The sequence below is a fragment of the Ictidomys tridecemlineatus genome, chromosome 2 (genome assembly GCF_052094955.1).
Source record: "Ictidomys tridecemlineatus isolate mIctTri1 chromosome 2, mIctTri1.hap1, whole genome shotgun sequence".
Classification (NCBI taxonomy): Eukaryota; Metazoa; Chordata; class Mammalia; order Rodentia; family Sciuridae; genus Ictidomys; species Ictidomys tridecemlineatus.
Window position 1 is genome coordinate 8,460,727 of NC_135478.1, and position 20,922 is coordinate 8,481,648.

A 20,922-nucleotide genomic window follows, 5' to 3' on the forward strand; every position below is an offset into this window, starting at 1 on the left:
GCCGAGGTCCCGCCCCCGGGGCTCTGGGGGGCGGTCCTGGGGGCGTGTTCGGGGCGGGGCTTCTCGGCTCTGGGGCTTCTGATAAGGGCCCGCAGGGGCTCGCGCGCGCCTGGGCGGTGCGATAAGGCGGGCGTGGGGGTGGCGCGGGGAGGCTCTGGGTCTTCGAGTCCCTGCGGGGCGGCCTGGACGGGGGACCCACGGGGGTCAGGGCGGGGTGGGGCGAGCGGCCGGGTTACGCCCGCCTCCATCCGGGGGCCTGAGCCGCTAAAATGGCGATGGCCGTATCGGTGGCGGCAGCTCGCGCCGCTCCCGGGAGCCCGGGGCTAGGGGCCGAGTAGTCCCTTCCCCGGAGCCTGCGTCCTGGCCGCGGGGCGTCCTGGGGCGCGGCGGCCGCAGCCCCCACCCGGATCCTCGGTCTGCCCTCCTGGCGCGTCCATGAACTCGGTGTCGCCGGCCGCCGCGCAGTACCGGAGCGGGAGCCCGGAGGACGCGCGCCGGCCCGAGGGCCGCAGGCCGAGGGTTCCTCGAGTCCCGGACCCCAACGGCCTGGGGCCCTCCGGAGCCAGCGGTCCCACTCTTGCCTCTCCTGGAGCTGCCCCAGTTGAGCCGGACGAAGTGGACAAGTTCAAGGCCAAGTTTCTGACTGCCTGGAACAACGTCAAATATGGTGAGGAGGGGGCTTAGAGGTCAGGGTTGGAGGGACTCAAGGAAAATCAAATCCCGTTCCTGCCGATTATTCCACCATTTGTTCCCATTCTGTGAGTCACCTGTGGGTCTCCACCCTGCCGAACCCAAGGTGGACCCAGGGCAGGTTCTACAGGGAATGTTTCAAGCCCCGCCCATTCCTTCCTTTGACCTTGGGCAAGCTTTTTTGCTTCCCTAAGCTTCCATTTCCCCCTTCGGTAAAATGGGTACAATAATCAGAACTGCTGTAATTCAGACCGAGCTGTTGGTGGACACACATGCGGCTGTTACCAGGGGCTCCACCTCCTCAGGAGTGTGTTACATGTATATTCCAGAAGCATCCCTAAATAAGGAACCAGAGTCATGTCTATTTCACAGATAGGTGAATGGAAGCCCCTATTGCTGACAATCAAGTGCTTCATTTCTCTGGCTACCTTATGTCTCCTCAGGTTGGGCGGTTAAAAGCCGGACCAGCTTTAGCAAGATCTCCAGCATTCACCTCTGTGGCCGCCGCTACCGTTTTGAGGGTGAAGGTGAGCATGAGGCTGGGAACCAGGGTTGGGGTAGGCTTCCAGAGGTGTCCCTGATGGCATCTGACAGGTCTGCTTTTGTAGGTGACATCCAACGTTTCCAGCGAGACTTTATGTCACGCCTGTGGCTCACTTACCGAAGGGACTTTCCACCCCTGGCGGGGGGCTGCCTGACCTCCGATTGTGGCTGGGGATGCATGTTGCGCAGTGGCCAGATGATGCTGGCCCAGGGCCTGCTACTGCATTTCCTCCCCAGAGGTGAGCCTGCAGAGGAAGGGGTATACTAGGAGTATAATGCCAACCATGTGTCAGCAGTGTTAAAACTGTTTGTAAAGTGTTTAAAGCCATGTTAGAATGGTGTGTTACGAGATTAGTTTTAGGGAGTGTGAGAGTTGTTTGGAAAATAAGAGTTTCAGAAGGGAAATGGTGCGTGCTTGAAGTCTGAACTACTTGGAAGGCTGGAGTAGGAGGATGGAAAGTTTTGGGAAATTTAACAACACCCTGTCTCAAGGTAAAATTTTAAAAAGGACTAGGGTGTGGCTCAGTGGTAGGATGCTTACCTAGCATGTGTGAGGCCCTGGGTTCCATCTCCAGTATCACCAGAAAAACAGAAAGAAAAAAATGGAGTTCCAGGCATGTGAAAATTACAGTTAAATTTATGGTTCTCAGAAGTATCACAATTGTGTGTAAAATATGAATAAATGGGAACTGTGTCCCTCCATACACACACTAGCACTATTTGACTATGTACTCCATCCCCACCAGACTGGAGATGGGCCGAGGGCACAGGCTTGCTTCCCCCTGAGCTGTCAGGGGTGGCCTCTCCCAGCCGGTACCGTGGGCCTGCCCGCTGGATGTCCCCTCACTGGGCTCAGGGCACCCCTGAGCTGGAACAGGAACGTCGGCACCGGCAGATTGTGTCCTGGTTTGCTGACCACCCCCAGGCCCCTTTCGGTCTACATCGGCTGGTGGAGCTGGGACAGAGCTCAGGCAAGAAGGCGGGTGACTGGTATGGGCCATCGCTGGTGGCACACATCCTCAGGTGAGGACAGCTGCAGGGAATATGGGAGCTGCTATGTATCCCCAGGAACTCAGGCCTTCCCTTCTACCCCTAGGAAAGCTGTGGAGAGCTGCTCAGAGGTCACCCGCCTGGTAGTGTATGTTTCTCAGGACTGCACAGGTAAGGGGCTAAGAGCCAGTCATTGCCTTAACTGCCCCTTAGGACTCACCTTTTTCAGAGGCTGAAAAAAGTTCTAGGGCACAGGAACATTGGGAAGGATTCTCTAGACCCATGGCTTAGAGGTATACAGGGTCCCTTTCTTCTGCCTCTTTATAGAACCAGGAGAGGAAACTTCAGGGGCTTCACCTTGATAGAAACATAAGGTTCTCCCTCTCCCCTGTCCCATTCACTCTTGCTGTTCTAACGATTATAACATTTGGAGGTCTGTCTGGTCTCCTCTGCCACAGAGAGTTGTCATGAGGATTCAGTGAATCAATAATACAAGCAATAATACAAGCACTTAGAGCAGTCTTTTTACGAGCCAATATTCACTAAGTAGTAGTTATTATTATAATATCCCACTACCCTCCAAATCAGTTTAAAAAGGGTCTTGACAGGAGCACTGTAGTTTTCTGTCAGGGAATCTGCATAACCTGTAAGTTTTCAAGCAAAATTGTAGGTGTTTGGGACAAGATTTTATTTTTAGAGAATGGGGTTTCCAAAAAGGGTTGAGTCTACTTATGGGAGCCAGGAAAGAGAGGCCTCATGGAAGGAGATGGGGGTTGGGGAAGAGTAAAGAGTGGACTTGTAGAAGAGGGACACAGGGACAAAGTGCCTGGTGCTCCCATTTCTATACAGGCAAAACACGGTGCTGTGTCACTGGGGGCCAGCACAACTTTGGACACTAGAGGGGCATTGACCTAGAAGGAGAGGCTGCTGCTTTCTGTTTTATGCTCTTGGTCTCCATGTCTTAGTCGCCCTCTCTGTTAAATGGGGATATCCACATGTGCCTGGAGGTCCCAGGATTGTCTGGCAGTTTTGGAGGGCACTAGAAATTTTTGGCTGACAATGATGTTATTGCTCACCAGGAGCTTGTACAGATAAGGTTGGGCCCCTGGGGTTTGAGGGCCATCCTCCAGGGCTTGAAGGGTAGGTAGGAAGGTGACCTACTGCTGCCCTGTCATCCCCCCAGTTTATAAGGCGGACGTGGCACGCCTGATGGCCAGGTCGGACCCTACAGCTGAGTGGAAGTCTGTGGTCATCCTGGTGCCTGTGCGACTGGGTGGTGAGACGCTCAACCCAGTGTACGTGCCCTGCGTAAAGGTAGGTTTGCACAGATTCTGGCATCTCCACCTGGGAGTCCTCCAACCTTTTTAGCTTGGGTTTGGATCGTAGTTTGTGTCTCCTTCATCCTTTCTTTCAGTAGTCATGGAGTGCCTATGTGCCACTTGCTGTCCTGGGTGTTGAGATCCAGGGAGGAACAGAACAGGCAGAAATTCTGAATGTGCCCAGTGGGAGGGGCATGATCTGTGATTAAATTGGCATTAGAGGGTGGGGATGTAGTTCAGTGGGAGACCATATGTTTATTAGCACACCAAAAAGGAAAAAAAAAATAATTAAAAAAAAGGCATTGTTGGGGCCAGGGTTGTAGCTAAGCGATAGAGTGCTTGCTGAGCACGCGTGTTCGACCCTGGCACCACATAAAAATAAATAAAAAATAAAGATAGTGTGTCCATATACAAAAAGAAAAAGAAGTTGGCATTGTGCCCTGGACTCTAAAGGGAAGGAACCTTCCCCAATACGGGTGCATGGGATGGCTGTGGAGCATGGGATGGCTGTGGAGCATGGGAAAGCCCCTGCCCAGCCCAGAAGCAAATGAGGAACCAGAGAAGTGGTCCAGGGAAAAGGAACAGCAAGACAAAGGCCCAGGAGCTGGAAAAACCCAGATGCATTTGCACTCAAGAGTTCTCCCGTAGCCCACAAGGCGCTGAACCATTTGTTCCTGTCACCTCCGTGAACTTCTCACCCAGACTCCTCTGTCACTCATTTTGCTTCAGTCACATGGGCCTCTGTACTGTTTTCACACCACCCTGCCTCTGCACCTTTGTACTTGTTCCCTTTGTACTGGGACAGCTTTCTTTCTAGCCGTGCCAATGCCTCCTTCTCTAATCCCCCAGGTCTTTGTTGAGACCTCACCTCTCAATGAGGCCTTTCTGACTTCCCTGTTTTGTTGGTACTGGGATTGAACTCAAGTGTACTTGACCGCTGAGCCACATCCCCAGCCCTATTTTGTATTTTATTTAGAGACAGGGTCTCACTGAGTTGCTTAGCACCTCACCTTTGCTGAGGCTGGCTTTGAACTCACGATCCTCCTGGCTCAGCCTCCCAAGCTGCTGGGATTACAGGCTTGTGCCACCATGTCCAGCTGACTTCCCTGTTTAAAATTGCAGAGTCTGAGAGCCAGGCATGGTGGCATGTGCCTCTTTAAGCCCAGTGGCCCAGGAGGATGAGGCAGGACGATTGCAAGTCCAAAGCCAGCCTTAGCAAAACTGAGGTGCTAAGCTACTAAGTGAAACCCTGTTTCTAAATAAAATACAAAATGGGGCTGGGAATGTGGCTTAGTGGTTGAGTGCCCCTGAGTTTAATTCCTGGTACTCCCCCAAATAAATAAATTAAAAGGGTTGGGGATGTGACTCAGTGGTTAAGTACTCCTGGGTTCAATACCTGGTACTTAAAAAAAATAAATTGAAATAAAATAAAATCACAAAGTCTGCCTTGCACAGTGGCACACACTTTTAATCTCTGTGACTTGGGGGTAGAGGCAAGAGGGTCACAAGTTCAAGTCTTGCTTGGGCAACTTCGACCCTGTTTCAAATTTAAAAAGGGCTCGGTATAGTTCAGTGGTATAGTGCCCCTGGATTTAATCCCAGTACTATAAGTAAATAAATGATAAATAAAATTGCAAAGTCTTATGCTGGACTTGTAACTCAGTGATAGAGCACTTGCCTAGTGTGTACAAGGCCCTGGGTTCATTCCCCAACAGCACACAAAAAAAATAAGTAAATAAAACTTCAAGCCACCTTTCCTCTTTTATCCTTTTCCATAATGTTATTACCTCTAATAAGTAGTTCATCTTCCTTGTTCATTTCCCACACTAGAATGTCAGCTCCATGAGGCAGGGGTGTGTTCATCTTAATCATTATTACTTCTCCAGGGCTTAGCACAGGACTGGGTTTACATACTGTAGGTGTCTGCTAAGTGTTTTGAGTGACTGCCTCATGCCACCAGCCTCTGCTTCTGCCCCCTCTTCCCTGCAGGAGCTACTGCGGTCAGAACTGTGCTTAGGCATCATGGGGGGCAAGCCACGACACTCACTGTACTTCATCGGCTACCAGGGTAGGCCTTGCCCCACTGTGCCCTTCCCCACCTCCTTGCCCTTCCCCTGCTCATGTCTGGCCCCCTGCAGATGACTTCCTGCTCTACCTGGACCCCCACTACTGCCAGCCAACAGTGGATGTCAGCCAGGCTGATTTTCCCCTGGAGGTGAGCTGGTTTCCCCAGGGTGGGGTTGGGCTTATGGAGAGGCGGCTGGGCTCCTCTGAACCTCCCTCATCTTTCTGCCCCAGTCTTTCCATTGTACCTCACCCCGCAAGATGGCCTTCGCCAAGATGGACCCTAGCTGTACCGTGGGGTTCTATGCTGGAGACAGGAAGGAGTTTGAGAAGCTCTGCTCGGAGCTGACCAGGGTGAGCAAGAAAGGTGGGAGGCAAGGGCAGGACTGGGATTAAAAGAGGAACAGAGACCTGAGTCCAGTAGACCTGGCGGTGCAGGCTGGGTGTTGATAGTCTAGAAAATGTAAAGAATGTCTCCCTTTAGGCCAGATGTGGTGATCATGTCTGTAATCCCAGTGATTTGGGGAGATTGAGGCAGGAGGATCACAAATTTGGGGCCAGCTTTAGCAGACCCTAAGCAACTTCTGAACCCAGACTCAAAAGAAAAATAGCTGAGGATGTAGCTCTGCAGTGAAGTGCCTGTGGTTGGCAGTGGCACACGGCTATAACCCCAGCTTTTCAGTGGGCAGAGGCAGGAGGATAAGAAGTTAGAGCAACATGGGCAGATCAGCAAGACCCTGTCTCAAAGGGCTGAGGAGCTCCACACAGTAACACACACCTGTAATTCCAGTGTCTTGGGAGACTTACGCAGGAGGATCACAACTTCAAACCCAGCCTCAGCAATTTAGTCAGGCCCTGAGCAATAATAAAATATAGAAAAGCGCTGGGGATGTGGCTCAGTGGTTAAGCCCCTCTGGGTCAATCCCTGGTACTGAAAAAGAAAAAAGGGCTGGGGATGTAGTTCAGTGGCAGAGTGCTTGCCTAGCATGTGCAAGGGCTGGACTTCTATCCCTAGAACTACTGGGAGGAAAAATTTGGCAAGGATTATGGTGTCTGCAAGATGGAAAAACCTCAGCTTTTATTTGAGGACAGTAAAATGGGGTGTGAATTAAAAGGCTTGGGGCATTACTGCCTTGGGGGCAGCTGCATCAACTTCACCTGTTTTTGGTCTCTGTAGTACCCTTATTGTGGTATAATATGGCTACTAGTCCTTCCAGGTACACTCAATACCTGTTCATCTGAAGGGGTGCTCAGTTTTTGTAGTAGATCCTATAGATATCCCAGGGCCATTTTCATTGTTTATGAGTGGTCGTGCCTTTGCCCTTGACTGCTGGGCTCTGGGATTGGTTACTGTTAAGAGGCTGAGCCTCTTGCCTTCCAACAGGTTCTCAGCTCCTCTTCAGCCACAGAACGGTACCCCATGTTCACCCTGGCCGAGGGCCACGCTCAGGACCACAGCCTGGATGACCTCTGCTCCCAGCTTTCCCAGCCAGCCACTCTGCGCCCCCCTCGCACAGGGCGCCTCCTCAAGGCCAAAAGGCCAAGCTCCGAGGACTTTGTGTTTTTATAATGGGATGGGGGGGGAAAGATGCAATACTATTTATTTTTTTATTTATGTCATCTTGGATATGGGATCTAGAACTCTGGTGATAGGATCCCCATTCTCACCCCCTCCACAAACCCGGCTGAGACCTGTCTAGGACTCTGCAGGGCTGGGGCTGTTCTAGCAGTGGATGAGCCCCAGGCAGCCTGCCTCCTGCCAGCTGGGTCCTCCTCACAGGCAGGGAGCGAGGGAGGACTCCCGGGCACTCACTCAGGGCCTGACTCAAGTACTGTAGTTTGCACTGGACCAGCTGTGCCCCTCATTTTCTCAAAGCCCCCTTCTAAGGGAACTTTGGCTGCTGGGGGATAATAAAGCTGCTGAACTTGAATGTGGAAATGGCTGGGCTTAGCATTCATTGCAAGGGGATGTGGGGTCCAAGGTTGTTCAAGGTGAGGTTTCTAAGCCACTTGAGGAAGTTAAGCCAACCTCAGTTTCATCATCTTTTAAGAGAGGATGATGCATTTGCCTGCAGGTAGACATGAGGTTCTCCAGAGCAGGTACATAGCACAGGTTGGCAAGAGGGAAGACCTGGCCCAGGGAAGGAGCCCACCAGCCTCTGCCTGCTCCATGATCTTTAGGGGCAGCTTTTGGGCCCACGCTGTTTCCTTAGTTGCTTGCTCAGCTGGCGGAAGTGCAGCCTTTTGGGGTTGAGGCCAAAGGCCTGAAGTCTCTGACGGCTGAACTCATGGCCACCAAGTGTCACAGTGGGGCCCAATAGCCGTGCCTTCTTGTTCCTCTTCCGTCTTTGGGGGGCTGGCTTTTCAGTGGGTGAAACAGACACCTCTTCTTCCTGTGCTGGGGGGCTCTCTGCCTGGGGCTGATTCCTACAGGCCCCATCAGGCACTGGCAGCTGCCCCTGTGGGCTAGCTTTGTCTCTCTCTGGCTTCCTTGTGGATTCTGTGGACATCTGCGTCTGTGTCCTATAGGCAAAAAGTCAGGGATCAGGCCAGGCCAGTCATGACCTGCTCCTGAGCACCACCCCCCCTCCCCCAGCCACAGCCCCATTTTATAGATAGGAAGAAGCATCTACAGAGATTCAGGCCCTGCCTGGGGTTCAAACCTGGGCCTGATGTAAAAGTCAAGTTTTTCTTACTGAACACTAAGGATGGACTATGATGTAGCTGAGTGTGATGGCACATACCTATAACTCCATATTCTAGGAAGGCTAAGACAGGAGCATCTCAAGTTCAAGGATAGCCTGGACAATTCGGCAGTATGCTCTCTAAATAAAGGGCTGGGGATGTGGCTCAGTGGTACAGTGGTTGCCTAACTGTGTGAAACCCTGAGCTCAATTCCCCATGTTGAAAAAAAAAATTTTAAATGAACTATGAGCTTCTACTACCCCTGTTTATATACTGGGAAATAATGAACATCATAAAGTTGTTGATGGACGCTTATTTTACTCATTTATTTATTCGCAGTACTGAAAATCAAACATGTGAGGCAAGCACTCTACCACTAAGCCATAACCCCAGCCCCAGCATTTTCTAGATTTTTGATGCTGAGAATTAAACCCCCTGAGCTACATCCCTAGCCCTCTATATTTTATTTTAAACATAGATTAACTCAATCTTCAACAACCAGATGAAATAAGAACCATAAACTGATGTCCATTTCTGTGTGTGTGTGTGTGGTGGTGGGGATTGAACTCATAGCTTTGTGCATACAAGGCAGACCCTCTACCAACTGAGCTATATCCCCAGCCCAACCGATGTCCATTTTATAGATGAGATGGGTAGTGACTTGCTCAAGATCACCCAGCAGTGGTGCAGGTAAGACTGGAACACAGGTCTCAGATAGGGAAGTCCATTGCCATGATCATGCAATCAGTAGCTGACAAAGTGACACAAACCCAAGTCCCAGGTTACCAACCCAGCCGTACTTACTCCTCTGGGCAGAGCGACTTGAAGATCTGCCTCTTTTTCCAAGAGTTCTGGGCCTTCTGGCTGTACGCCCGCTTGTCCTGCAGCTCCTCCTGCTCTGACCTGCAGGTACCGGGCAGATATGCCTGTCACCTTGTGCTCTGGGAGGTGTTCATACTTGTGGCTCAGCAGCCTGTTACCAGACACTGGCCCCACCCTGCCCCGTCACCTGTACATGCAGGTCTTCTTCAGGGAACACCACCGATTCAGCTCCTTGTCATCAGCAGCAAGGATCTGTGTGGAAGGGAGAGGGAAACCCTGAGCCTTAGTCACCTCATTGGTGGACGCAGGGTCATGTGAGGACTACCTAGCTGGGATGTCATGATGGCGGGAGAGCGCTGACTTCTGTAGTAGATACTTGAGGTTCTGGTGGATGGTCTCAAATGCAGAAACTGGCTCAGGGAGGAGGTTCTTGCTCCAGGTCATGGGGCCAGGAAGTTGGCTAGTTTCAGACTCCAGGTTGAACCCAAGAGCCCTGAGCCCTCAAGGGACATAGAGTGCTGTCCCCGAAGTCTCAAAGGCAGGGCAGGGGTCCCATGCCAACTACCTTTACCAACCAAGGTAAAGCTCAGGTTCCCAAGATTGCCTCCCCATTTATGAGGAGGGCATCCCTTCAGAACCCCCTGGAAAGTCACTGGGTAGATTAAGGGGGTGTTTCTGCACAGAATAAGCTCAGTCAACACTGGCCATTTTGACTGACCATAAATCAATAGTCAAACTAGGGCTTGTGGGCATTCACAACCTGTCAGGTGCTATTCAAAGAGCCACATATGTTGGATTTCATTTCTGCTTCACAGCCTAAGGTGGGGGCTATTTATTTCCATTTAAAGATGGGAAAACTGAGGTGTGGGTGGTCAAATCATTTATGTAAGTTCATACAACTGCTCAGCTACCTAGTCAGGACTTGAACCTGGGCCATTTGGTTGTATAGACCAAGTCTTTTTGTTGTTTTGAGTGGGAGGGGCTCATTCAAGATCCCAGCAAGTCTTTTTTTTTTTTTTAAATTGCTTTAGTTGTCATTGGATCTTTATTATATGTGGTGCTAAGAATCGAACCCTGTGCCTCTCATATGCTAGGCAAGTGCTCTACCACTGAGCCGCGACCTCAGCCCCCCCAGCAAGTCTTGAAGTCCAACCTACTGCTGATACACACTAACAGAATTAAAAGTCATCTAAAAGGACTGGGGCAATAACTTTAGTGGTAAAGTACGTGCTTAGGGGGTGGGAATTGTGGCTCAGTGGTAAAGTGCTTGCCAAGCATGTGTGAAGCCCTGGGTTTGATCCTCAGCACCACATAAGGATGAAAATAAATATAATATGTTCAACTATAACTAAAAAATAATAAGTATTAAAAAAAAAAAAGCATATGCTTAGAATGTATGAGGCCCTGGGTTCCATCCTCACCATCTACCCCCAACCCCTGACCAAAAAGGCATAATGGATTGTGCCTTGGACACTGTGCCAAGCCCTCTGGCCCTTGACCTCATGGAGACCCTTTCAGACAGGTAAGGTTATTATTGCCAACATTAGCACTATTGTTATTATTATATTTGAGATGAAGAAATGGGCCACAGTATTGTGGCATCTTTGGGCCTCGGCCAGCTCTCTGGTCCCTCTTGCTGGGTGCCCTTGCTGTCCCATGCCCACCCAAGGCCCTGACCTCCTCAGTACTGAGCCCAAAGTCACAGGGCACCACAGTGCGGTACTTGAAGCGACAAGGGAGGTCATCAATGATGTCCTCATAATCCAGCCGGTAATATTCATCTAGATACTCCTCAAAGGTCTTGTCCTCTGCAGGGGAGACAAAGCCAAGTTGCTGGGGTATTCCAGGCCCTGTGGAGTCCCACCATCACCCAGAGCCCATCGGGCCTCACCAGGGTTGAACACAGGTTTTTCCTGCCCCACAGCTGTGGCAAAGGGTGATTTGCGCTTCTTCTTGCCCGTGGAGGGGATCTCTCGCTTCTTCTTCCGATGCTGGCTGGGGTCGTAGTCAGCATCCATCTGCCAGACACACAAGTTAAGATTCCAGCAGCCCTCTAGGTCCCTGAGACATCCCCCACTGGTGACACCTACATTGAAGTCGGGGTCCTCGCAGTGTGGCTCCTGCTGGCTCCAAGCTCCATCCTCCTCCTGTCCATCCCATGTGTCCCAGTTCCAGTCCTCTGATTCCAGAGAGGACAGAAAGGTGGGGTCAGGGTGGGACCTGGACTGTAGGCCCCACTTCTACCCCAGCCTCCTGTGCAGGTGATGTCACCTTCCAGCCCCTCCTCTTCCTCAAACTGTGGCTTCTCCTCCTCTGCAGTGCCATAGAAGTCATCTCCAAAGCATTTCTGTAGGGTCAGAGCTGGGGGTCAGCAGGGCCTTCTTGCTTCACAGGAAGCCATGATGATGCCAACAATGCCCTTGGCACCTTTACTCCTGCACCCTATGTGGCTCCCAGTGCCCTCCCAAGACCTACCTCCTAAAGCAAGGGACCCTAGGGGTTCAGGACCCTTCACTGACCCCTGCTGGTTACCCTGTCATTCTAGCTACCAGTATGTTCCACAGACCCAGTTCTTTCTAGCTTGCAAGTCTTTGCTCTGTGGCACCCTCTGCCTGTCTTGGGCTGGCTAACTGCTACTCAGGCATGAGGACTTATTTTAGTTGTCTGGTCAGGGGTCTCCTCTAAGATCCCACCATTTCGAAGGTGAAATAAGGCCCCTGCTGGAACCCCAGCATCCAATGGAGGTCTAGTGAAAGCAAGTATTGTGAGCTGCATCATTTATTAAGCACCTACTACATGTCCAAATCTGGAGAGCATCCTTCTTTTTTCTTACAACCACCCTGAGAGTAACTACTTCCATCTCAGAAAACAAAGCTCAGGGATGAGAAGCTCCAGTTTTCAGGCCTTTTTCCAGCTCCCCAGGCTCAGGCAGGGCCTCACTGGGGCCCCTGCAATGCTCATGACTTCTCCCATAAAGCCCTCCCCTGAGCCGTGTTCCCTCATAATCAGCAATAAACACTAACTGCTCAAAAAATGAGTTGAAAGGAGATCCGGATGGTCCCTGACAATGGTTCAACTTAGGATTTTTCTCTGTAAACTCTAAGACCCTGTCTCCAAAAAAAATACAAAATAGGGCTAGAAATACAAAATGTGGCTCAGTAGTCAAGTGTTCCCAAGTTCAATCCCTGGTACTCACAAAAAAAAAAAAAAAAAAAGAATTCAGCCTGTATTTTATGTGGTGCTGAGGAATGGACCCAGTGTCTCACCTGTGCTAGGCAAGCACTCCACCACTGAGCTACTACCCCAGCCCCCAATTAAGCTATAATGTGAATTTTTTCCAGTCTGTCCTTACAATGGCCCTGGGGTAGATGCTACTGTTAGACCCACCTTCAATCAGGGAAAGAGGCTCAGAAAGAGCAAGTCCCTTTTCTGAGGCCACACGCTAGGAAACAACCTGATTTTGGTCAAGTTCGTGAGGACTTGATGCCATGACTGAACCGCACCTGCATAAGCTGGTCGTGTCGGGTGGGGTCAAAATCATCCTCAAGGTCCTGCTCCTCAAGGCCCAGTGTCTCGTTGCCAGTCACCTGGCGCAGCTTCTCCAGCTTCGCCAGAATCTCCTTCCTCTTCAGGTTCTTCAGTTGCTTTAGCTCCTCCTGCTTCCTGGCCTTCTCCTATGGGAAGGGGGCAGGCCATGGGCTTTCCTAGTGGGCTGGGCCACCCCCAGCTGGCCTCCCCCACTCACCCTCCTCTTTCGCTCCCTGGTTTCTTCCCGCTTCTCCTTCCTGCGCTCATCCTTGCGGCGCACAGAGGATGCGATGGTTCGCGGGTAGGTCTTGACCTGAGGGTAGCAGAAGAGCCAGAGAGATGACCTGCGGCTCTCCAGCCTGGAACCGAGGTCTGGGGCCTCCCTGACCCCGGCCCTGGCCACACACCGAGGCCGAGTCTGGCTCCTCAAAGCGGAAGTTGTATTTGTGCTCAAAGTCTTCCTGCTTCTTCAGGAACAGCTCCCCCTCATCTGAGGAATCCTCTACAGCCAGTTGGACTCGGGGGCTGAGGACCCTGAAGGGCAGGACAGGGCAAGGCTGGGGGAGTCAGCTGAGATAGGTTGGGCCACATGCATGGGCGGGTACCAGAAGAATCTACTCATTTAACCCCCCCTCCCAAGAGCCTACAAGGTGAGTGATTCTATTACCTGTTTTATCTATAGGGAACCTAGGCATGGGGCTCTAGCACAGGGCCAAGATTAAAACCAGTGCCACAGGATTCCAGAGCCCATACTTTGTGGCTCTTTCTCTCCCTTTGTGTGAAAAAAACAAGCACAAGGTGCCTTTCACTCCTGGCCAATACTTCAGGAGATATAGGTGCAGCCCTGGGAGGCATGAGGCTCACCCTTCCCCCTCCTCTTCCTCCTCCTCTTCCTCTTCCTCCTCCTCTTCCTCATAGCGTTTGTTGAGAATATAATCCCGCAGGAATTGCTCCCCTTCGTCCAGCTCTGGGTCATTCCAATATTCTTTGAGGTGTGTCTGGAAGGGAGTGGTAGGGGTGACAGAACCCAGGGACAGGGAAGGGGAGTGGGCATGGGCGCCAAATGGATTTAGGAAAATGAAACATCATAGCCAGCCTAGAGTGGGTGGGTTTACCCCATTTTCTAGACATAGAAACTGAGGCCTACAGATGGGTACACCTCATCTCTCAAGAGTACATGACCTTGTTTTGCTTTTTGGTTTTTTGGTGCTGAGATGGAACCTACTACTATTTTCTGGAGGAAGGTTGGATGCAGGTGGAACAAGCAGTTTGGGCCATCAGGGACAATGTGTGAGATCTCACCAGTTCCTTCAGGGACTCAGGATTCGGAATCTCCTTCTGTCCCTTCAGCCACTCAACGTAGTCAGCCTCTTCCTGGGCCTGAGAAAGGCCAGTGCTGAAGGACTGTGGGAGCCCCAGCTGCCTGCCCCCTCAGCAGTCCAACTGGGTCCCAGCACCTACCTTCTCTTCCCTGGTTTTTGCATGTTTCTGCAGCAACCCAGAGCCACCTTCCCCAGCACTGTCCTCATCCTCGCTGTCCTCCATGAACACCCGGAAGCTGCAGACAGCGGCAAACAAAACTCAGGACAGGCAGATTGGCCCCTGCACGAGGTCCCAAGATTAACCCTGCTTACCAAACCCACAGCTTGTTCTCCAAAAGCTCAGAGCAGTGCTATGACATTAACCCATGTAACAGATGAGGCACACAGATAGCAAATGTCAGGGCTTGCTTTGATCCCAGGCCTCCCCAATCCGCAGCCTCAACTCCTACACATCTGGCCACGGCTCACCTTTCCTTGAGCTGCTTCTGTTCTTCCACATAACTCTGCGACGAGATTTGCTGCAGAGGAGAGAATGATACGGGCCTTAGGCCAGTGCTGGCTCCTCAGCCTGTCCCAGCTTCCTCCAATCTACATACCTTGGCTGTCTGATTGCAGGTCTCCCCATCTGAGTTCTCCTCATCAACATACTTGCTGTGCAGGCAAAGATGGGGGCTTTAGAATAAAGTCCCTGACTCTTGACACCTCAACTTATGATGGTTTGATTTTGCAAATAGACTTCTCAGTATTAAATGCAAACAAGTTTTAAATTTATTTTTTAATATTTTAAATTTACAACAGGTTTGTCAGAGTTTAACCCTATCTGTACATGCTCCATGGCCTGCCTATCCCCACAAGCGGGGGGGCAGTTATTTTCACCAGGAAGTTATTTTCTGAAGGATCTCAGAGGTTTCCTCTAGTCTCTGGAGTTTGGGGCTTTTCCACTTCTACCTGTAAGACTCCCAAAATCCCAGGAAGGTTGGGATCTGAGGGTTAGGGACCCTTCTTACCCTTCCTTCTCCAAGATGACCTTCCTCTCATAGTCTTTCAAATACATGGGCTGCACCTTCTTCTGCTTCTCTGAGGCTGCTGGTTCCTCCTCACTCTCCGAGGATGAGGATGATGCTGTGGGGCACCCAGATACTTGCCATCACCATTACCCATGACCCTGTTCCCCTAGCAGCGAATCCCACAGGGCAGGGCCGGGGCAGAGAGAGGTTTCCAATCCACCACTTCTCTGCTATAAAACAAGCATCACACTTGCACTACTGGGTGGGGCTGGGATCATTCAGTTAGCAACTCACACTTTGACATGCCACCAGTCCCTGACATAGGATGATTCAACTTATGATTTTTTTAACTTTATAAATTATTTTTTATCATACATATATTTTTTTTCCAATACTGAGAACTAAACTCAGGGGTGCCTTACCACTAAACTACACCCCAAGCCCCTAATTATTTTTTTCCCCTCCAGTACTAGGGATAAAAGCCAAGGGTGTTTCACCCCTGAGTTATATTTCTTTTTTTTTTTTAATATTTATTTTTTAGTTTTTGGCGGACACAACATCTTTGTTTATATGTGGTGCTGAGGATCGAACCCAGGCCGCACACATGCCAGGTGAGCGCGCTACCACTTGAGCCACATCCCCAGCCCATCTGAGTTATATTTCTAGCCCTTTTGAGACAGGTTCTCACTAAATTGCCCACACTGGCCTCGAACTTGTGATATTTTTGCCACAGCCTCCAGAGCCACTGGAATTACAGGTATAAGATACTGTGTCCAGCAGTGACATGTGGGTTTATAGGGATCTAACCCCATTGTAGATTAAGAGCATTTATAGTGGTTATTACCACCCCACAGGTAATAATCCAAGTACTCTCCTAAGCTCTTTTGATGTAAAATATTCTTTCAGTAGTCACAAGAACCAGTAGGGCACAGAGGAAACTGCACCCCCACACACACACACCTGTTCTCTGATAGAAGGTGACATCTTTCTGATAAATGCGGGGATCCTTCTTCTTCAACAAAGAAAGGGTCCTGTAAAAGTCACGCTCCTGCTGGGGGTCAAATTCCTAGGGCAGGAAAAGGGAAGGCAGTCATCAGAAGGGAACAGCTCTGGAGGAAACCAGTGATGGGGACAGTATGCAGCAGGGGCAGGTGGACCAGAGAGTATGGGGGAGAGGGGTATGTGGTACAGGAAAGGGCAGAGGATCCAGCTGGGGAGAGGTAGCTGGGCAGCCGGGTGTGACTAGGGGTCAGAGGAGGGAGGGACCAACTTGGGGACTGGTAGGGAGCCCACCACAGACAGTAGAGGATATGGGCAAAGGAAGGTAGGACAAAAGGAGGTAGTTCCTGAGAAAGAAAAGAGATCTATAAAGGAGCAGGTGGGCTGAGGACACTTGGGGTACAACAGGGAGGGGCCAGGTTGCACAATGGAGCCAGGAAGAATACAAAGCTGATATGGGAAGAAGTTGGGCGCCCCACGTGGCGCATAATAGTACATTGAGAAATGGTTAGGCCCTTAGGAATGAGAGAAGGGGAAGAGAGGCAGGCTGAGGGATCTCACCACCCATCAAAGGAGAGAGAAAGAGAGGGGGCTTGGCGACACTTGGAGATGGAGAAGGTGCAGTATGGTCCTCAAGGATTGGGGGCGGAGCTTGGACTATACTGTAGGGCGCTGAGGGACTTGGGGACAAGGCGCCCCCTGTAATCGGGGTCAGAGTGCGATAGGAGGCTCGAACGATTGGGTGAGTCCGGAACAGGGGTGGGGAAGCGCACCACACGCTCCTCGCTGGAGTCAGACTCGGAGCTGGAGTCATCGCCGCTGTCTCGGTCCCCGTAGCGATCCTTCACTGTGAGGCACAGACAGGATCAGCCTTGGAGACCAGATCAAACTCCCAACTTCCCGAAGACCCTTCCAGGGCTGGCGCCCCGCGCGCACGCGCCCCGCACTCACGGCGCTGCAGCTCCTCGCGCTCCCGGTAGCGGCCGTACCGCGCGGCAAAGGCAGCGTTCACCCGCAAGGGTGACGACCCGCGCGGTTCGGGCATGGCGGCACTCGAGGCCACTGCGCATGTGTCGCAGATAGCCCCCTAAAGGGGCGTGGTCACGTTCTGTCACGCCCGCCTTGAACTTTAAAAGAGGCGGGGCCGCGCGTGTGAGCCTAACCCCGCCCCCAGCCCTTCCGGGATCCCTTTTGCCTTGTGACCGCCGTCCCGCCCATGGGTCACGCCCCTGAGGAGAAGGCCGCAGCCACCGCCCACCTCCCCACCCTTCTGGCTCCGGGCAGCCAGCTGACATCTGGGGGCCCTTTCTCCACTCGCGGTTTCCTGCCTCCCTTCCGTTCCGACAGCGCCAACCGCTGCCCCACCCAGCTCGCTCACCCTAGCGCTCTGGGAGTGACCACGCTCTCCCCTCCCCCACAGCTTCTGCGACCCCTGACCCCGATGCTCATCCCCATCGACATTCTGGTCGCGTGAGTCTTCATCTCAACCTCACAAATCAGAAGCCACCCAAGCCGTGATCATGCACAAGTTTTAATTTAATGGGTAGAAACATTAAATTATCACACACAATTTTTTCCATAAAGCTTAATAAATAGAATCTCTTTTTTAAACGCTGTACAAGAGACTGGAAAACAAGCTTCCAACAAAATATTTACTCATACTACCCTTTTATTGATTTGAAACACTTCCCTCCCTGCCCCCCATGCCCAAGACAGAGCTCACACTTCAGGGATCTCTCTGAGCACAGCCGGCCAAAGTCACCAGGTTCCTGGAGCCTTGGAGGTGATGACTCACTCTGGGGCTGGGGCTTTAAGCGCTTTGCGCTTGGGTCTAGTCTGCAGCCCCAGCAGCCCAGGGTGCAGACAAAATGAACCGTTTCGGTGGCTGTTGCCTATAGGAGCCCTTCTCTGTCCAACACACCAAAAGGGGTGAGAAAAACAAATGAGAAATGTCCCCCAAACACACACTCCCCCAAAAATCAACACCAATAAGCCACAAACTGGTCCTCCTCCCCCTTCTGTAAAGAGCAAGAGGAGTGAGGAGAGAAAGTGTTTCTTCCCTCCTCTTTTGACAGAACCTAGTAGGTTCTCTTGCTGGGTAGAGTGGCCCTGGTTCACAGTGGGATCACTGTGCACCCCTGCAGGATGTCCATGATGTCCTGAGACCCTCTCTGTCGTGCCAGCTCCAAGGGTGTAAGCCCCCTGGCATCCTTGTGTTGAAGATCAGACTCAGGAGCCAGGAAGCTGACCACAGCACTGTGGCCCTCCTGCACAGCTAGATGGATGGGGAGCGCCCCAGTGCCATCAGGCGCGTTGACATCAGCACCATGCTCCACGAGGACTTTCAGGGTGTCCAGGAATCCAGTGCGAGCTGCATCGTGGACTGGACTGGTACCGGAGGCATCCTGAACATTGGGGCTAGCACCTTGCTTCAGAAGTTCCAGAGCGATGGCGGGACTGCCAAACATCATGACCTATGTTGTGACAGAGGGTCAGGAAGTCCCCAAGGAAGGGTCACTGGAGAGAAAATGGTCATCCAAAAAGAGGGGTCCTCACGAATAGAGAATGCAAGAGAAGAGGTCCTCTAGAGAATGGGGACACTCCAGGAAACACCAGTCCCCAGGGATAGTGAGACCCAAGAAAACAAGTTCTGGGATCCTCAAGAAGCTGATCATTCCCGTAATAATACAGCGAGACCCTAACAAAAAGTATAACCTCCAGGAGAACTTTCAAGGAACCCAAGAACGTTCCCTACCCCAAGGAAACAGAGCCACCCACATATGGGAAATCATCAGGAAATCTAAAGCCCCCTCCAGGAAATGAGCCCCTGGAGACTGAGAACTGCCCCCAAATAACTTGGCAGGTGTCTCAAGGGAAAGGAAATGCCCAGAGAATTTGAAAATACTTTTTCCAGGAAAAAGCCCCATCTTTTATAAGGGAATCTTCCTGGGGATACCTGATGTCCCTCAAGAAGTGGGGCGTTTCCCCTGTAAAATGTTCCCAGGGAATAGAGACCTCATACAATATGATACAGTTCTATTGGGGCCCCCATAAGATGCCAAGAATCCATACAATCCTCAGAAATAAAGACTCCCCTCAAATAACTAGATAACTTTTAGAGGACTACCTAGAAAATGGGGTCCCTCCTTCTCAGGGAGACAAGAACTCATCTTTTCCAGAGACTGGCTCTCTGCATAGAAGCCCCAAGAAACTTAAGCTATCTCATGAAGCTGGGATCCAAAGAAGCTGAAACCCACCCGCTGAATAAGAACCTCCCAAAGGAAAACGAATTCTTCCCGCACGCAGAAAACAAGGAATCGTCAAGGAAAGATGAAAAGCCCTCCCAACCCCCCACCTTCACCCCCCCCATAACCCACCTAAAAAAGGGACCTTGAGGTACAATATCAGCCTAGAGAAGGACTGGAGCCCAGGGGGTCATCAAGGAAGGGAACGCTCGCTGGGTTCCACTGCCCCGCCTTTGTCCCTGGCCAGCCGGGCCTCACCTGCAGAGCCGTTTTGCCAAAGCGATTCAGGGCGTCGGGGTGCACCAGCTCGCGGTACAGAAGGCGGCGCACCTCCTGCACGTCGCCCCGGGCTGCGGCCCCACTCAGTCTGTCGCCAACGCGGACCTCCTCAAGCAACATGTCGATACTGGTGGCCTGCGAAGCCCCCCGCCACACCCCAGCCCGGTTAGTGCCGGGGAGCCAGCCGTTGCTGGCCCAAACAGCCCTCTCGGGGCTCGGCCCCGGTGCGCCCGGCCTACGCTAGACTCCTGGCCTGGCTCGCAGGCGCAAGGCTCCCGCGAGACCCCCGCCCTCGCAGCCGGCTTCTCCCCCTGTCAACCCGGCGGGCGGAGAGGGGCTGGGAACTCGGCCCAACCCTCCGCCGCCGGTAGGGCACTGCCAGGCGCCCGCCCCTTAGGGGCAGGGTCTCCCCGCTACTCACCCTCCCTCCTCCACGACGGGCGGGGTCTGTTCTGAGCCTGCGCTGCCGCCGCTGCGGCAAAATCAGACGCCAAGGGGCGGAGTCAGCGCACTCAAGGCCCCACCCCCGAACTCCGCCAATTTGTTTTCTTACAAACTCGCTACACAGTAGCGGAGCCTCCTTGCCAAACCTCAACCTAATGGGGCTCCGCCCACATGCTCCTGGCAGCCAATGACAGAGCGTCGCCGGGGAGGTTCCGCGCGCCGGCGTGGGAGGTATCGTTTCTGATTGGCCAGGAAGCGGCGAACGGTGGGCCGCCCGCAACGGCGGGGTTTTCGGTTTTCAAACCCGCCAGGCGGGCGGGAAAGAGAGCCGGTTTAACTGCCCCAGGGAGAAAGGTCAGGAAGAGTGTAGCTTGGAGTTCTCTGGGACTTCGGTGCCCCCCAGAGGGAAGGGAGGCAAGGCTGGAGCCTCTCGGTCCGGCCTCCTAGCATCCATTCATCTAAGAAGCGTTTATTAGCCCTTAATATGCGCTAAGCACTTTCATTCATTCCTCCACCGCATGCAAGAGCCGTTCTGGACACTTGGGATCGCACATTCAAGGAACTTTTAGCGTCAGAAACCACGAAAAAACACAAAAGGGGAAATGGGTTGCGTGAGAACAAAATCATATTCTGGCTCAGGGTGAGCTAGTGAGAAAAGTTGACCCTACAGCTGCCACGTGGGCGAGCCTCCCAGGAGAGTGGCAGAAGGTGGCCACAGAGGTCTTTATACAAATCTACAGAGCACCTCTTGGAGGCGCCCAACTGAGAGCTAGCCAGGCGGCTCCTGCTGCAGGAGGAGTAATTAAATCTCTTCACAGTGGTAAAGGCTCTGGAACTGATAAAACAGGTCAAGGTCACAGGAATAACCTCCCTAAAGAGGTGGCATTTGATTGAAAACCTGAGGGTGAGGAAGGGGGCCACATGGCTCTGTGGGGAAACCAAGACTGGTGTAAGGCTCAAAGGCCCTGAGGCGTGTGTGCTTGCT

The 20,922-nt window shown here is 52.2% G+C and overlaps 3 protein-coding genes across 4 annotated transcripts; 1 reads left to right on the top strand and 2 right to left on the bottom strand.

The window, feature by feature from the left end:
- Positions 1 to 209: 209 nt before the first annotated feature.
- Positions 210 to 17,552, top strand: Atg4d (autophagy related 4D cysteine peptidase). 2 transcript variants are annotated; one of them, XM_040290459.2, is made up of 10 exons: positions 210 to 667; positions 1,134 to 1,217; positions 1,299 to 1,472; positions 1,980 to 2,256; positions 2,330 to 2,394; positions 3,407 to 3,537; positions 5,532 to 5,610; positions 5,681 to 5,757; positions 5,841 to 5,960; positions 17,390 to 17,552. In XM_040290459.2, the coding sequence occupies exons 1-10, from the start codon at positions 436 to 438 to the stop codon at positions 17,441 to 17,443; spliced, it is 1,293 nt and encodes a 430-aa protein (XP_040146393.2). In that variant the 5' UTR covers positions 210 to 435; the 3' UTR covers positions 17,444 to 17,552. The 2 variants fall into 2 exon arrangements, with proteins under 2 accessions (XP_040146393.2, XP_005336189.1); XM_005336132.5 differs by lacking the exon at positions 17,390 to 17,552 and adding an exon at positions 6,991 to 7,545 and having other exon boundaries at positions 212 to 667.
- Kri1 (KRI1 homolog) lies at positions 6,661 to 17,075 on the bottom strand. Its single transcript, XM_005336131.5, has 19 exons — positions 16,921 to 17,075; positions 16,743 to 16,816; positions 15,931 to 16,036; positions 14,971 to 15,085; positions 14,560 to 14,614; positions 14,432 to 14,481; positions 14,103 to 14,199; positions 13,944 to 14,021; positions 13,506 to 13,639; positions 13,049 to 13,175; positions 12,859 to 12,954; positions 12,617 to 12,787; positions 11,385 to 11,460; positions 11,204 to 11,292; positions 11,005 to 11,131; positions 10,791 to 10,921; positions 9,301 to 9,365; positions 9,096 to 9,194; positions 6,661 to 8,129 (listed from the first exon to the last, which is right to left on the bottom strand). The coding sequence occupies exons 1-19, from the start codon at positions 17,012 to 17,014 to the stop codon at positions 7,784 to 7,786; spliced, it is 2,130 nt and encodes a 709-aa protein (XP_005336188.2). The 5' UTR covers positions 17,015 to 17,075; the 3' UTR covers positions 6,661 to 7,783.
- Positions 17,485 to 19,613, bottom strand: Cdkn2d (cyclin dependent kinase inhibitor 2D). Its single transcript, XM_040290463.2, has 2 exons — positions 19,473 to 19,613; positions 17,485 to 18,443 (listed from the first exon to the last, which is right to left on the bottom strand). Exons 1-2 carry the CDS (start codon positions 19,611 to 19,613, stop codon positions 18,084 to 18,086), a joined length of 501 nt encoding a protein of 166 aa, XP_040146397.1. The 3' UTR covers positions 17,485 to 18,083.
- Between the last annotated feature and the right edge of the window lie 1,309 nt (positions 19,614 to 20,922).

Coding starts and splice junctions, on each gene's coding strand:
- Cdkn2d (XM_040290463.2), bottom strand. CDS start 19,613: ATGTTGCTTGAGGAGGTCCGCGTTGGCGACAGACTGAGTGGGGCCGCA. Junction 18,444..19,472: donor TTGGCAAAACGGCTCTGCAG/GTGAGGCCCGGC, acceptor GTCACAACATAG/GTCATGATGTTTGGCAGTCC.
- Kri1 (XM_005336131.5), bottom strand. CDS start 17,014: ATGCCCGAACCGCGCGGGTCGTCACCCTTGCGGGTGAACGCTGCCTTT. Junction 16,817..16,920: donor GCGCGAGGAGCTGCAGCGCC/GTGAGTGCGGGG, acceptor TGTGCCTCACAG/TGAAGGATCGCTACGGGGAC. Junction 15,086..15,930: donor CACCTTCTATCAGAGAACAG/GTGTGTGTGTGT, acceptor GGTGCCCCACAG/CATCATCCTCATCCTCGGAG.
- Atg4d (XM_005336132.5), top strand. CDS start 436: ATGAACTCGGTGTCGCCGGCCGCCGCGCAGTACCGGAGCGGGAGCCCG. Junction 1,218..1,298: donor CTACCGTTTTGAGGGTGAAG/GTGAGCATGAGG, acceptor CTGCTTTTGTAG/GTGACATCCAACGTTTCCAG. Junction 5,961..6,990: donor TCTGCTCGGAGCTGACCAGG/GTGAGCAAGAAA, acceptor GCCTTCCAACAG/GTTCTCAGCTCCTCTTCAGC.